General features: G+C 42.7%; 1 protein-coding gene across 1 annotated transcript; it reads left to right on the forward strand.

The window, feature by feature from the left end:
- Positions 1 to 1,011: 1,011 nt before the first annotated feature.
- Positions 1,012 to 12,118, forward strand: VLDLR (very low density lipoprotein receptor; the record flags this gene model as incomplete). The annotated part of the gene is made up of 18 exons (XM_010182048.1): positions 1,012 to 1,131; positions 2,090 to 2,212; positions 3,083 to 3,205; positions 4,553 to 4,924; positions 5,035 to 5,157; positions 5,243 to 5,365; positions 5,819 to 5,938; positions 6,016 to 6,141; positions 6,533 to 6,704; positions 7,035 to 7,259; positions 7,417 to 7,535; positions 7,912 to 8,051; positions 8,168 to 8,309; positions 8,608 to 8,754; positions 9,687 to 9,776; positions 10,179 to 10,253; positions 10,367 to 10,533; positions 11,493 to 12,118. Coding segments are annotated over 18 exons (2,543 nt in total), but the record flags the coding sequence as incomplete, so codon positions are not given.
- Positions 12,119 to 14,674: the final 2,556 nt, after the last annotated feature.

The following is a 14,674-nucleotide window of genomic DNA, read 5'->3' on the forward strand; positions in this document are numbered from 1 at the left end:
ACAAAGCACCTCCACTAAATGATGCAATAAACCAAGGAGGAGCAGGACACTTGCATAATGCCATAGACATGCAGCCAGTACTTAATTTGAGTTTACACACTTGCCTGCATGCATTATACGCAACAGCTCTGGCTTAGCTGCTGAAGAAGCAGGCTGCTGCTTTTAGTGACAGTTATAACACTGCTTCAAGATAAAGTAGGTTCCATTGAGGGACAGGGTCATACAGTTTTAGAGCTAAAGGTACTCTGGAAAATGCATTTTAAGTACCATGCAAAAAGCATACCTTACTCAAGCATACTAACAAATGAAGTCTGTTACCATTTGGGAGATAACAGACTTGATTCCAGAAGGAAGTGATAAATTATCTTGCCCTCTAAGCATCATACTTGATCTAGGTTTAATAAACAAGATCCAGAGAAGTAATCACACTTCTTGTGTATGCTAAGGAATGTCTCTGGGTGCCCATGTTTGAGGGGTGACTTAAATCATGAAAACTTGTTGTTCAATTAGAAAGCAGATATCTAAGTTATCTTTACAGACATCTTAGGGATTCTGCTGTAATGTGTTAGCAGCAGAGTACTGAAATGCTAATCTAGCTTGACATTATTCAAGTTTAAATCCCATTTGCGTAAAGTTTGAAGAGTTTTGAGAATGCAATGCAATGCTAGGTGCTAGACAACAGAAATCATTGTGTACATGCATACCTCTGCCTTGCAAACTTGACCCTGCCTTGAAAAGGAAAAATCAGCAAGTAGAACACTGAGGCTGGTGTGCTGTTGTCTGGTGGGTGGACTGTCACAGTGCTTAAGCTTTGCACTTGTACTGTGAAGGAAAGCTTCTGGATCTGCTTTCATGATTGAAAAAGATGACTACAAAGATTTGGAGCAGAGATCTGGTTTCATGCTGATGTTATGCTGTTTATTATGCTGTGTAACTTCCTGATCAGCAGTGGGGAAAGTGAGAAAGTATTGCTAAACAGTATCAGGGCTGAGGTTTCTTTTTTCATTGAAGGTGTAAGAGCAAAGTGTGAGGACTCACAATTCCCATGTAGTAATGGACGCTGTATTCCTTTACTCTGGAAATGTGATGGTGATGAAGATTGTTCAGATGGAAGTGATGAAAGTTCTTGTGGTAAGTAATCAAAACAAATAATACCTGTGTAGTAGTACTTGTTAGTTGGCAGTGGGAGCTTAACAGTGGATAACTGGAGGGATGTTTATCCTGTCCTACATTTCTGACAGAATACAGAGTCGAGAACAAGTTCCCTAGAACAACTGGGGAACTATCTTGATGCTTTGTACCCATCTAAGGCAGTTGAATTTCCATGAGTGCCAGAAAGTCTCCTGGAATTGGTGACTGAGAGAGAAGGTCATGACCAAAACTATTTGCAAGGGTGGTGACAAGAAAGAACAGAATGGAAGCCTGTTCTCAGTTGTTGCTTGAAGACATAGTAGAAACTGTTTGCTGTTAGCACTTGGCTTTTGGCTACTTCATGGTTAAATGCCCTGTTTTATGTGTGAAGGTGATTCTGCTGAGTCTCCTATAAAGACTAAGTCTAGCTTTGGCTGCCAGCTCTTGCTTTAAGTAGACGCTGGGGCCAAGATGGATGACTGGATGTACTTGGAGGAGGCAAAACAGACTCAGTATCTAACACTGGTGTGGTTGAACTGCCAGTCTGCTTAAGCAGACCTAAACTGTTACCATAGGGTTACATAGTACCATGCTTCTTTAATGACAAATCAAAAGCCTTGATGATAAACTCAGCATTCAAAATCTGCATATTAATATCAATAGACTTTACTTTGCCTTAAGTATGTTCAAAGCAGTAGCTATTTTAACAGTATAGTCTCACTTAACAATAGCAGTCCTTCAGTGCCTGCTTACAGGAAGATAAATGCTTCTCTGTGCACAGTATAACTGTCTAGGAAGTGTCAAACAGCACTGTCATTAGGCTGGTGGAGGACAGCACCAGACCTCTAAGAACTAAGGCTATTACATCACTTTCCTACGGCAAGGCAGCTTATCTCTAGCTGCAGTAGACAATCTAAGCTTTAGTCTCTAAACAAGTGGCTGTTGTTCTCCCTTGCAGTGAAGAAGACTTGTGCTGAATCTGATTTTGTGTGCACCAGTGGTCAGTGTGTGCCTAACAGATGGCAGTGTGATGGAGATCCGGACTGCGAGGATGGGTCTGACGAGAGTGCTGAAGTGTGCCGTAAGTGAGCATGGCTTGTCGGTGCAGGCAAGTCTGCGGGGATTAGCATTTTCACTTCTTGCCTGCTTGCAGCCCAGCTCTCCTCCTAAAGAAAGGATGAACTTCCCTTGGCGAGCACCTTCCTAAGCGCTAGCTTGCCTTTTGATCACATTGAGGTCTTGACAAGAGTTTACTACTTAAAGTTGTAGAACTGAGCGGGAACTCTACACTTGTACCTGGTAACAGCTAGCAAGTACAAGGCTTTACTGACAGTTAGAAGCAGCAAGCACAACACAGCAGGCCTGACCATTACTATGGCTTGTTCACCAAGTGATCACTGTCCTCCAAGACAACTGCTTCGCAAGATAACCAGAGCTAGTGTAGGAACTGAGTGACTACATCTTGGGCAGTGAGAAACAAAAAGTGCAGAGGCTTGACTGTGCAGTCTTACAGTTAGCAACCCCAGTCTTCAGTGTAGTAACTAATCAAGGAATATAGATCCATGAAGCTTCATTTTTCTGTATCAGTAGGATCCATACTGAGGAATACTTCAGCCCCAAGTCCTACTGCACTTCGGCATTACTCCTGCCTACTACTACATGTTATAGCTCAAGTTTCTACAGTGTAACTGGTGTGCAATCACAAAACTACCACTACAAAGATACTCTTAAAATACTAAGCTGGAAGCATTTTTTTTACTGAACACTACAAACTAGCATAACATCTTACGTGATGGAACCATCAACTTAAATGGATGCTGGCATCTAATTAACTGCAGCTTTGTACAGAGCTGAAGCCTTTCAGTCTCAACTTTCAGGACAACTGCTAAAACCCAAGATCAGTAGCTCGTAAATTTCAACTCTTAAATTGAACTTAAACTTTTTTCAATAGATTTGAGAACATGCCGGGTAAATGAAATCAGCTGTGGTCCTCAGTCAACCCAGTGTATCCCAGTGTCCTGGAAATGTGATGGTGAAAAAGACTGTGACAGTGGAGAAGATGAAGAGAATTGTGGTAAGGGAAGAAACAGTGGCTGCATAACTCTATTTGAAATTGACTTGTCTGGAAAGGAGCTAGTTGGGCAGTAGACCTAGGAAGATAAATTTCTCATAGCATCAGTATCTCCTTAAACCTACGTTCATCTTGTATTGCAGCCTGCTTAACAAAATGGACTGATTCTAACACTCCTCTATCCTGCTAAGTTAGGAACTACAGCAGTATGAGCTATTCAACATGGGTCTTCGGTCTCTGGCTAATTTTGGCAATCGCCATAGGCTTAGCCATGTGTCAGGCAAACCATCAGAATTTGTTCTCTGCAGAGTTTCTTAACAGGTAGCTCTAGTTGCTGTTTACATTAACAAATGGTCTCCTAAAAATGTGGTAGTGACTTGTACCCAAGGGCACAGCTGATCTGCTTTATAGTCTTATTCTGGAGTATTCTGTGGCTTGTCTGAAACTGCAGACTAGAGAAGCTGCGTTTTGGGTGTTGGGTGGCAACTTTGGGCTGGTACATCAGTGAAGCTGCCACTGCCAGCTGGCTGCTTCTAATGAATTTGCATACATATGAGTTGTCTGAGGTATACTGAGACAGATTTACTGTAACCAAAGCCCAGGGCTGGCTTCCATCAGAGCTACCTTACCTGGATGGGCTAATGAGAGAGATCTCCAGGCTTCTGATGTGTGTCTGTAGAGTTGCTGCCTTACTCAGCAAGCAAATGCCTTAATCTGACAACTAAATCTACAGACAACATTTCTAATGAAGCTGATAAAACTATCAGCCTAGGCATACTGAGCTGCTAGCTTCACTGCTATTAAACCAGCATAACTTTTACTGTTGTAAAGTTGTGTGGGTGTGCTTAATACCAAAGGAACAACTGGTGCAAGGTCTTGATCTGTTATCCCCAGTGGTCCAGGCAAATGGGCCACTGCTGTCCTGAGGACCAGCAGAAAACACTTCAGTTTCAAACTACAGTCCATACTGACCATCTGGCTACCTTAATCTTAGCCTGTACTCTAGTTAGGAACTCTCTTACCTTCTGTCTCTGGTTTGCAGGGTTTGAGCCTGTTTTCCAGAAGGCTCGCACTCTGAAGCAGAACAGCCTAGCTGCTTCAGAAGAAGGTTATTTTCACTCAGTAGCTCCAAACTGATGCCTTTCACTCATAAAATCCAAAGGCGGCAAGGAGGACAGTCTCTGTGGGCCTCAAGTGTCCTGGTCAGTTAGCTTCTCATAGTGCCTTGTATAAGATGAATGATCCTCTGTCAGCTAACAGCTTATGAAAACCTGCAAAGCGAAACACCTTCATACAAAAGTCTGCCTTCTTGTGGTAATCTGTTAATCTTTCTTACTCCTGTTACTCCAGGCAATGTGACTTGTAGTCTGGCAGAGTTCACGTGCAGCAGTGGGCAGTGTATTTCAAAGAGCTTTGTCTGCAATGGTCAAGATGACTGTAGTGATGGTAGTGATGAGTTGGAGTGTGCACCTCCTACCTGTGGAGTCCATGAGTTCCAGTGTAAGAGCTCCACTTGCATCCCCATCAGCTGGGTGTGTGATGATGATGCTGACTGCTCTGATCAGTCAGATGAATCTCTGGAACAATGTGGCCGCCAGCCTGCACCTCCTGTGAAGTGCTCTACCAGTGAGGTGCAATGCAGCTCAGGTGAATGTATCCACAAAAAGTGGCGCTGTGATGGAGATCCTGACTGCAAGGATGGAAGTGATGAAATCAACTGCCGTAAGTTAACTTGGTCTTTCTCTAAGAGGTGCTGGTTGGCTCGTTTTATTTATTTATTTTTTCTTCAGCAGACCTCAGGAATTTTAAGTCTGTAATGCCTGTGTCCTCAGCTTCTCGGACCTGTAGACCAGACCAGTTCAGATGTGAAGATGGAAACTGCATCCATGGGAGTAGGCAGTGCAATGGTGTGAGAGACTGTCTGGATGGCACTGATGAAGCAACTTGTAACAATGGTAAGGGTAGAACTTAGTAAGAAGAAAGTATTCACAGAATATCTGTTGAAGCTGGTAGTCACCCTCACAATCTTCATTATCTCAGTTATTCAGTGCTCTGGACCTGGCAAATTCAAGTGCAGAAGTGGAGAATGTATAGATGTCAATAAAGTGTGTTACCAACGGAGAGACTGCAAGGACTGGAGTGATGAGCCACTCAAGGAGTGTCGTAAGTGAAGAAACTCATTACACATGCTGACCACTAGACATGCTTGGATACAGCCTCTGAACTGTAAGGTGTCAGTCTGGAATATCCATCTGCACCTTCTTGATGGCAAACAACCAGCCAAGAGCAACCTAGTTAACTGGCTAGTTTTGTCCTAGCCAAATGGGCTGTTGGGATGACTTCATGCCTAGAAGGCATTTGAAGGTGTTAGAAACTCTGAAACTTCTCCATAGCCTCAATCTTTGTCTGCCACTGCCAACTTGTAACACTAGTAACATTCTAACAACTGAGCAAATATGAATTTGAGGAGGGTCTCTTGCATGCGACTTTACGTGCTGGAGTGGTTTCTCAGATGTGGCAGGTGTCATTAGAAAGTGAATAGACATCTGGTAAAGCACTCTGTGACTAAGACTTTAAGACTAAATGTCTCAGAAGTGTCCAATTATTTTCTTCTAGACATAAATGAATGTGTGGTGAACAATGGTGGATGCTCTCATATCTGCAGAGATCTCGTTATCGGCTATGAATGTGACTGTCCAGCCGGGTTTGAGCTTTTAGACAGGAGAACCTGTGGAGGCAAGTATCCAGTAGGTTAACACAGACCCTAATGATAGTACTGGAGATGAGAACAAATTAAATTGTTGTCCTTGCAGATATCGATGAATGCCAGAACCCTGGTATCTGTAGTCAAATTTGTATCAACCTGAAAGGGGGTTACAAATGTGAATGTAGCCGTGGCTATCAGATGGATCTTGCTACTGGTGTGTGCAAGGCAGTGGGTGAGTATTGGCATAAGACTTCTCTATCCCCACTTTAAAATGAGGTAGCGAGTGATGTACTGTTTATGCTATTGTGGTTTTGACAGTAGTGATTGTGCTGTTTATCAGTGTAACTTGTAAAACCTGAGCACTTCTAACACTTTTAATGATGCCATGTTACAGTACTTAAAGCTTCCTGACACAAACTGCTTGTGTCTACTCACTGGGCAGGAGAACCCTCCCTATCAAATTGTGGAGGGAGAAAAGGATTGAGGTATGGTACAGTTAAGACCTCTGTCACCCTCCAGTAGCAAGTGTGGAATGGCAAATACTAAATATGATGCTTCTTGAAACTTATAAAAAGAACAGTATGTGACTGTCTAAAAGTACAGATAACATACTCTTTTCACAGGGAAAGAACCATGTCTAATTTTCACCAATCGCCGGGATATCAGAAAGATTGGCCTTGAGAGGAAAGAATACATTCAGCTAGTGGAGCAGCTAAGAAACACTGTAGCTCTAGATGCTGATATTACTGAGCAAAAGCTTTACTGGGCTGACTTCAGCCAAAAAGCAATCTTCAGGTAAACGGACTCAGCTTCTATACACTAGTGTGCTCCCCTAAACCATTCCACATTTTACTCAAGATATTTATCTAGGCTTTGGTGATGAAAGCTAGATTCTTGATGTCCTAAAGACAAAGCACAGTAGATGCAAGTTCCCACAACTAGCAGTGTGTATCCCTATTGTAATTACTAGTAACTGCTGCTACAATTGTACAAAAGGCACTCTGTGTAAAGTCACAAGTGCACCTTCTACACTGCCTGAGATTTGTGTGCAGTATTTGCTGAGGCATGCTTAGTGGTGGTATCTGTGGAGGAAGGGGTTGAAAGCAAGTAATTCTTGTCTTCCAGCGCCTCTATTGATACCCGTGATAAAGTTGGAACACATGTCAGAATCCTGGACAACATACAGAGTCCTGCAGGAATTGCTGTTGACTGGGTTTATAAGAACATCTACTGGTCCGATTCAACTGCAAAGACCATTTCAGTGGCTAGCCTAGATGGCACAAAAAGAAAGGTTTTATTTAACTCTGAGCTGAGAGAGCCAGCTTCTATTGCTGTAGATCCTATCTCTGGGTGAGTATTTGTCCTGGCTCTCTTAAAAGAGCAGACCTACCAGCTACTCCATGTCCTGATAATTGACTTAGGTAGCCTTTGTTAGTTATTGGTCATAATTAAGAGTGATACTACACAGTACTATAGTGCATCATACAACATAAATTCTGCTTCACAGCTTTATGTACTGGTCAGACTGGGGTGAGCCAGCAAAAATTGAAAAATCAGGAAGGAAGGGATTTGACAGACAGCAGCTTGTGACAACAGAAATCCAATGGCCTAATGGAATTGCTCTAGGTATGTTGAACTTGTCTCTGTGCCAGAGGTATTCTGGAGCTTTAGCAATTTGTTTGCTACAAAAGCCAACATCATCCTTCAGAGAACTATTTTCAGCTTCTGAGAATGCAGGAACTTCCCATGCCTGGAGACACTGTGACAGGCAGAGATAGCACTTCTCAGATACTGAAATGGTAACTTTTCTTGCACTGCTCTATATTATAGTTGAGGCACAGGTCACTTAGGCAGCACTGCAGCAGCCTCCTACATCCCACTATGGTAAGGAAGTAGAACAGTACTGCAACTATTCTTGAACCTGTGGGTGTTTCAGGTTTTTCAGGAGGCTTTGAAGGTTTTCTCCTTGCAGATAGTAAGCACGTTAGTTTTTTCCTCCTAGATCTTGTAAAAAGCCGTTTGTACTGGCTTGATTCTAAACTACATATGTTGTCAAGCGTGGACTTGAATGGCCAGGACCGTAGAATTGTGCTGAAGTCTCATATGTTCCTTCCGCATCCTCTTGCTCTAACAATATTTGAGGTAAGAATGAACTCCTGTAGTAATTGTCAAAGATACTCTTCTTGCTAGTATGTGGCTAGCAATTATGGTGCTCATAGCAACACAGAGGTAATGGGATGTGATGATGCATCTTCTAGGACCGTGTGTACTGGATTGATGGAGAGAATGAGGCCGTCTATGGTGCCAACAAATTTACTGGATCTGAATTAGTTACATTAGTCAACAATCTCAATGATGCACAGGACATCATTGTGTATCATGAACTTGTTCAGCCATCAGGTAACTAATATAGTTTATAGTTATGGCAGTGTATACTTGTAAGAAGCCTGCCCTGCTTGTGTGGTGGCAAATGCTATCCCTCCTCTGTATAGCTATCTAATTCACTTCTTAGTGCTTGGATATTCTAACATAGGCCCCCCCACTGGAGATGAGACAAGGTCTAGTTGTAATTGTTCTTTCTTGGGCAGAGCAAGTACATATCTATAATTTGTGGAGACAAGTAACTCTACTACAGCAATTATTGAGTGAATAATTATGAAACATGAAGGCTCACTCCTGTCAATTTCTGTACCAACAGGCAGGAACTGGTGTGAAGAGAACATGGCAAATGGAGGCTGTAGCTACCTGTGCCTGCCTGCTCCTCAAATAAATGAACACTCTCCAAAGTACGCCTGTGCATGTCCTGTTGGATACTACCTGCATGAGGATGGTCTGACATGTGAAGGTATGATAACATGACTGAAATCTTTTCCAGGATGGATGGAGAAGGAGTAGGTATGCTGCATCTGTTAGAGTCAATTGTCAGGATAAGCAGACAGCTTTGCATGAGTTAATGTGATGTAATTGATAGTGAAGGGGGTGGCGCTCTTCTAGCATGCATTAAGGTGGCCCTCAAAATCTGCAGATGCTGTTCAAATTCCATGCTTGGCTTTTGTTATCATCATTTGCAACAAGACCTTGTACCTCCATGGCTTTCTGCAGACAGCGAGGACATGCACAGAACATATCGAGCCCCTTTCTTATAAAACAAGGATATAAACTAAAATGGCTCTACAGTGTGTAAATACGTAGTACTGAAAAGCTCATAGGCTAATCTTGCTGGCCAAGGAAGTTTGTTTGGATCTCCTTTCGTGGTCCAAACAAACATTCTGCTGCTACTACCCTGAGCACTGATTATATGGCAGGGTTGTTTGTTCAGTGGAGTGGAACTAGAAACTCTGAAGTGCCACTTTTGCAACTATTGCATGTTGATTCTGACTGCCACAGTTAGAGCACTGAATGCAAGGATGCTGCCCTCAGTTGGGTGTCCTAAAGGGTTCCTATAGGTATCGAAGACTGTACCTAACCAGTAAACATGTGGAACTAAAAATCTCACTTAGAAAACCTGAAGTAAAGGATGGGGTAGCTTACTGTTATTGTAACTCTAAATACCTGTCATTCATGCCTGATTAACTGTCTAGCCTTGTTCTTGAAATTATTTTTAATCAAAAACCCTCAGTTGAGGGTGTGCTAGTGAAATAACTAATGTCAGTGTTTCTGATAAAACTAACAAGCTGCATGATCATTCTGCCATCTGCTAAACATTCACTACCATGGCTCTCATAGCTAAGCCATTGCAGAACTTCAGGATTAACCGGGTTCTTGATCTATAATTAGTTTCAGGTACTGGAACAACTGTGGCTTACACTGAGGCTAAAGATACCAGCACAACAGAAAAATCTCCAACTGTTGGACTAGTTCCTGGAGGTACTGGTCCCAATAACTCAGACTGCTAAACATTAGAGAAATTATATGCAAACTAACCCATTAGCCAACTTGAAGTTTTCTCCTTTGCATGCAAGTAGAGAACACAGGCCAGGTCATGTGTATAGTGTACAGGTACAACAGCTGCAGCATGTGTTAAACAGAATTAGTTAATTTATGACAGTGTGGAACCTATAGGTTCCATGAAATCCCAGGAGTGCTCAGAGAAGGCAACCAACAAAAAACCCCTTTCTGCAAATATAGGATGAAGCCTCTCGGGCTGTTCTTGCAGTGTGTTACTGAGAAGCTAATATATGATAACAACTGGGCTTGGGAAGTGCTTGCATCTGACAAAGTCTGTCAGCCTGTCAGTAGGCAAGCTCACTGCTTCAAATTCTTGTGCAGGATTCAACATCAGTGGTACATCTCATGTAGCTACAGCTAGAGGAACTTCAGCAGCTTGGACTGTTCTTCCTGTCTGTGAGTACAGCATTCACTAACCTTTGAGGCCCCTTGTGGTGGGACAAGCCACGCTTAATCATGAGCTTGACTTAACTCTACTGCATACCTTCAATCTCTTTCTTTTCTTAAAGTATTGGTGATGGCTGCGGTGGCTGGTTACTTTGCGTGGCGCAACTGGCAGCACAAGAACATGAAGAGTATGAATTTTGATAATCCTGTTTACCTGAAAACTACAGAAGAGGACCTCACAATTGATATTGGAAGACACAGTGGTTCAGTAGGGCACACCTACCCTGCAGTAAGTAAACTTATTGACATGCTTGAGGCTCCCAGTTAATACTCAGAGTAGACATAAAGGATGCAAAATTGTATCTGACTTAAGGAGAGATCTCTGCTTTTGAAACATGCTGGCTGCAGCCAAACCACTGGGCTGAATCAGCTGAGAACTTGTGCTTTTAATCAATCACAGAATCGCTCGGTTGGAAAAGACCTCCGAGATCATCATGTCCAACTGTTCCTGCCTACCCCCTAAACCATATCCCTAAGTACCTCGTCTACCCGCTCTTTAAATACATCCAGGGATGGTGACTCCACCACCTCCCTGGGCAGCCTGTTCCAGCTTCTGACAACCCTCTCAGTAAAGAACTTCTTCCTTATCTCTAACCTGAACCTCCCTTGGCACAGCTTGGTGCCGTTACCCCTTGTTCTATCCTCCATCACCTGGGAGAAAAGACCAGCACTCACCTCTCTACAACCTCCCTTTAGGTAGTTGTAGGTGGTGATGAGGTCTCCCCTCAGCCTTCTCTTCTCCAGGCTAAACAACCCCAGTTCCCTTAGCTGCTCGTCATAAGGCTTGTTCTCCAGACCCCGCACCATCCTTGTGGCTCTTCTCTGAACACGCTCTAGAATCTCAACATCTTTCTTATAGTGAGGGGCCCAGAACTGAACACAGTACTCGAGGTGCGGCCTCACCACTGCCAAGTACAGGGGGATAATCACCTCCCTGGACCTGCTGGTCACACTGTTTTTAATATAGGCCAAGATGCCATTAATGCAGGCTAAGATGCCATTTATGTTAATGTTAAAGTTGTAGTTAGCAACTACTGTCCTGTATTTGGGATGGAGTAATTGGTGTTGAATGTGGTTACTAGCCTGCAGAACTAGCCCATTTCAAGCTGCTGTGTAGTGATAATATGCATTGTTTTGTATCTTTTTTTATTAGTATTGTTGTAGCTAACTTGTATTTATTTTGTGCAGATATCTGTTGTAAGCACGGATGATGACATGGCGTGAGCACTGGATCAGCAATCACTTCTGGTTTACTTGTGTTTTACACTCTTTGGGGATAGCAACCAGGTTTGTGGCTGAAAGATCTCCTCCTTTCTTGGAAGAATGAAGTTACTTTAAGTATGGAACACTTATGTAAATACCTATTTTTTACAGCTTAACAACAGACTCTGTAGATACCTCTCCACAACAATTCAGCTTTTAGTGGTTACAGTTTTATCAGTAACCCTTGGATTGTTCAGTCAGTAACACCACTGACCAAATATAAAGCACTTTCCATAGAAAGCCATATTCCAGCCACAACACCTGTACATTTGTGTATAAGCCACTTGTAAATATACTCTTCTTGGAAAATCACTATCGAGCACTTTGAAATATTTCAAATGTAAATTATTATACACTGTCTTTTTCAATGATTGGGGCAACGGCAATAGGAAAAAACGGGTTACTATGCCAAAAATTTGTAAACATAATTAATTTTGTATGTATGATTGAAACAATCTGGTCTGTTACCTCTTAGAGGTATATAGTTATGAATGATCTTTAAGAAACTACTGTAAATCATAAATGCAGAGGAGGGGAAAAAATAAAAAAAAAAATAGCAGTTGAAGTGTTGGTCTCCATTATTATGTTATCACTGAAGTAAAATAGAGTATCTCCTATGTTGAAACCTTTAGTAGGCTATGCTACTACTGCCAGCCAGAACATGAAGTATTTCTTTAAGTTATTTCAGCAGTACACCAGACTGCTTAGTCAGTACTGACCTGCTGTTGCAGTCTGGGAGAAAATAAACCCCCTTGCATTCTAACTTGTCCTCAGATATTGGAGCGGTTGGAAGTGGCTAGGGTTAGATTCTGAGTGACAGCCAATTCAGCACTGTCAGTCTCATTGCAGGCTTACAAATAGTGTGCTGCACCTTCAGTGTAATTGTGTTGCACAGACTCTCACTGCCACACTTAGAATGTTAGGCAGTGCCCGATGAAGACTTCTGCAACTAGCTTTATGAAAGTGCAGTTTATTGAAGCAACAGAATACAGGTCCTCATGAATTGCTGGTGATAAATATACTGTCTGCAAAGCATATGCAGGTGTTAGGAGGTAAATTACTCTAGAGAGATTCCTAAGTTTTTCTGGGGAGGCACTTGGTATAACCAAGTGGTCAAATCTTACCCAAAGGTCTCCCTATGGGGGAGAAGAGAAGTTCAGCCCATTAGCTGATCCCAGGAGTCAAGAATAGTCCATGATGTGTGACTACTCTGATGATTGTGTCTTCTCTAACATACCCCCTATCTCAGACTATTTTGTACTGTTTTTTACCTGGAGTTCCAGGTGGAGCTTGAGTGACTCTAGTTATACATACCTTTGTTATGAGTGGTGTAAAATATTCTTGCTTTGATTTAAAGTTACAGACTGAAGAAAATTCAGGGCACAGCCTCAGTGAGGGGTTGTTGCACCTTGGAGGTGGGTAGCCTTTGAGACGGAGGTGTGTTTCAGTATTATAATGAGTAAAGTTCACACAAAGTACAGCATTTTGTCACTTTTTGACAGACTGTTTGCTCAGGGTAGTAAAAGTACAGCTTATCAGTTCCATGGTACCATCAGGTTCCCATCTCTGCGGTGTTTGCAACAGAATTTGGCCATGGTGTCTGTCATGGGGAACCACCATGGAACGGATTCTTTGCATACCAGCTGCTTTCTGCCCTGGTAGCTTCTTTAATATTATAACTTTTTTTTAATGTGTGAACAATGTCATATTTTTATTATAAATTTTATTTCAAAGTCACTTTTAATAATTATTCCACACATGCCAGGTGAGGTTTGTTCTTGAGACTAATACTGTGCAGGGTATCTCCTTCCATAGATGGTCTGACAGTGGCTAAAAATAACTACTGTTGCAAGCTCTTTAGAGGTAGCATTGACAGGGATGCTATGTTGAGACAGGTCAAAGCATTGTCTGCCAGGCAAGCGTAAAGTCCTTGAAAAGAATGTTATGCAGAACGTTCTTTATGACATAACTACTTGGTAGTCTCCAACTGAATAAAAGGTAGCAGCAGTAGCTATTAGTAGTTTCCTTAATGAACTGTATTTCTGGGGTAAAGTAATGATTTCTCCTCCAGCACTGCAGGATACCAGAATCACAGAAAGTTAGGAGTTGGAAGGGACCTCAAAAGATCATCTAGTACAACTCCCCTCCCAGACCAGGATCACCTAGACTAGGTCACATAGGAATGCATCTATGCAGGTGTCTCTAGAGAAAGAGACTCCACAACCTCTCTGGGCAACGTGTTCCAGTGCTCTGGTACCCTCACAGTAAAGAACTTTTTCCTTATTTTTAGGTTGAACCTCTTGTGTACTCATTTGTGACCACTGTCCCTTGTCTTGTTGCTGGGTACCTGATACCTGCCATTTAGATATTGATAAGCACTAATGAGATTCCCCCCTCAGTCTCCTTCAAGCTAAAGAGACCCAGCTCCCTCAGCCATACTGCATAAGGGAGATGCTCCATTCCCTCTGTTATCTTTGTGGCCCTGTGCTGGACTCTTTCAAGCAGTTCCCTGTCCTTCTTGAGCTGAGCGGCTAGAACTGGACACAGTATTCCAGATGAGGTCCCACCAGGGCAGAGTAGAGGGGGAGGAGAACATCTCTCAACCTACAAACCACCCCCCTTCTAATACAGCCCAGGATGCCATTGGCCTTCTTGGCTATAAGGGTACATTGCTGGCTCATGGTCATCCTGCTGTCCACCAGGACCCCCAGGTCCCTTTCCTCTGTGCTGCTCCCCAGTAGGTCAGTCCCAGGCCTATACTGGCTGTCTCCATTTAAGGCTCAGAGAGCAGGATTTTCTCTCTATTGTCCCCTACCCTCCCAGGGGAGAATTAAAAAAAAAAGGGAATAGAGAAAAAGATGCTTTGCACAAGGTTGGAATTTAAGACTGTAACAAGTTTAATGAAAAACAACAGGGGAAAGGAAAAGGGAATTAATAAAGGATAAAGGATATTTAACTATATACAAAACCCGATCCCAGTAGTCCTGAGTGGAAGTGTCTCGTGGCCACTGTGATCACTATGACTCATCACCAGGGACGGCGCAGTGGTGCTGGGAAGCAGATGGTGGTGGATACAGCCGAGCACGTGGAGCTAGGCCTAGCCGTCC

The sequence above is a fragment of the Mesitornis unicolor genome, unplaced genomic scaffold (assembly GCF_000695765.1).
Source record: "Mesitornis unicolor isolate BGI_N332 unplaced genomic scaffold, ASM69576v1 scaffold24140, whole genome shotgun sequence".
NCBI lineage: Eukaryota > Metazoa > Chordata > Aves > Mesitornithiformes > Mesitornithidae > Mesitornis > Mesitornis unicolor.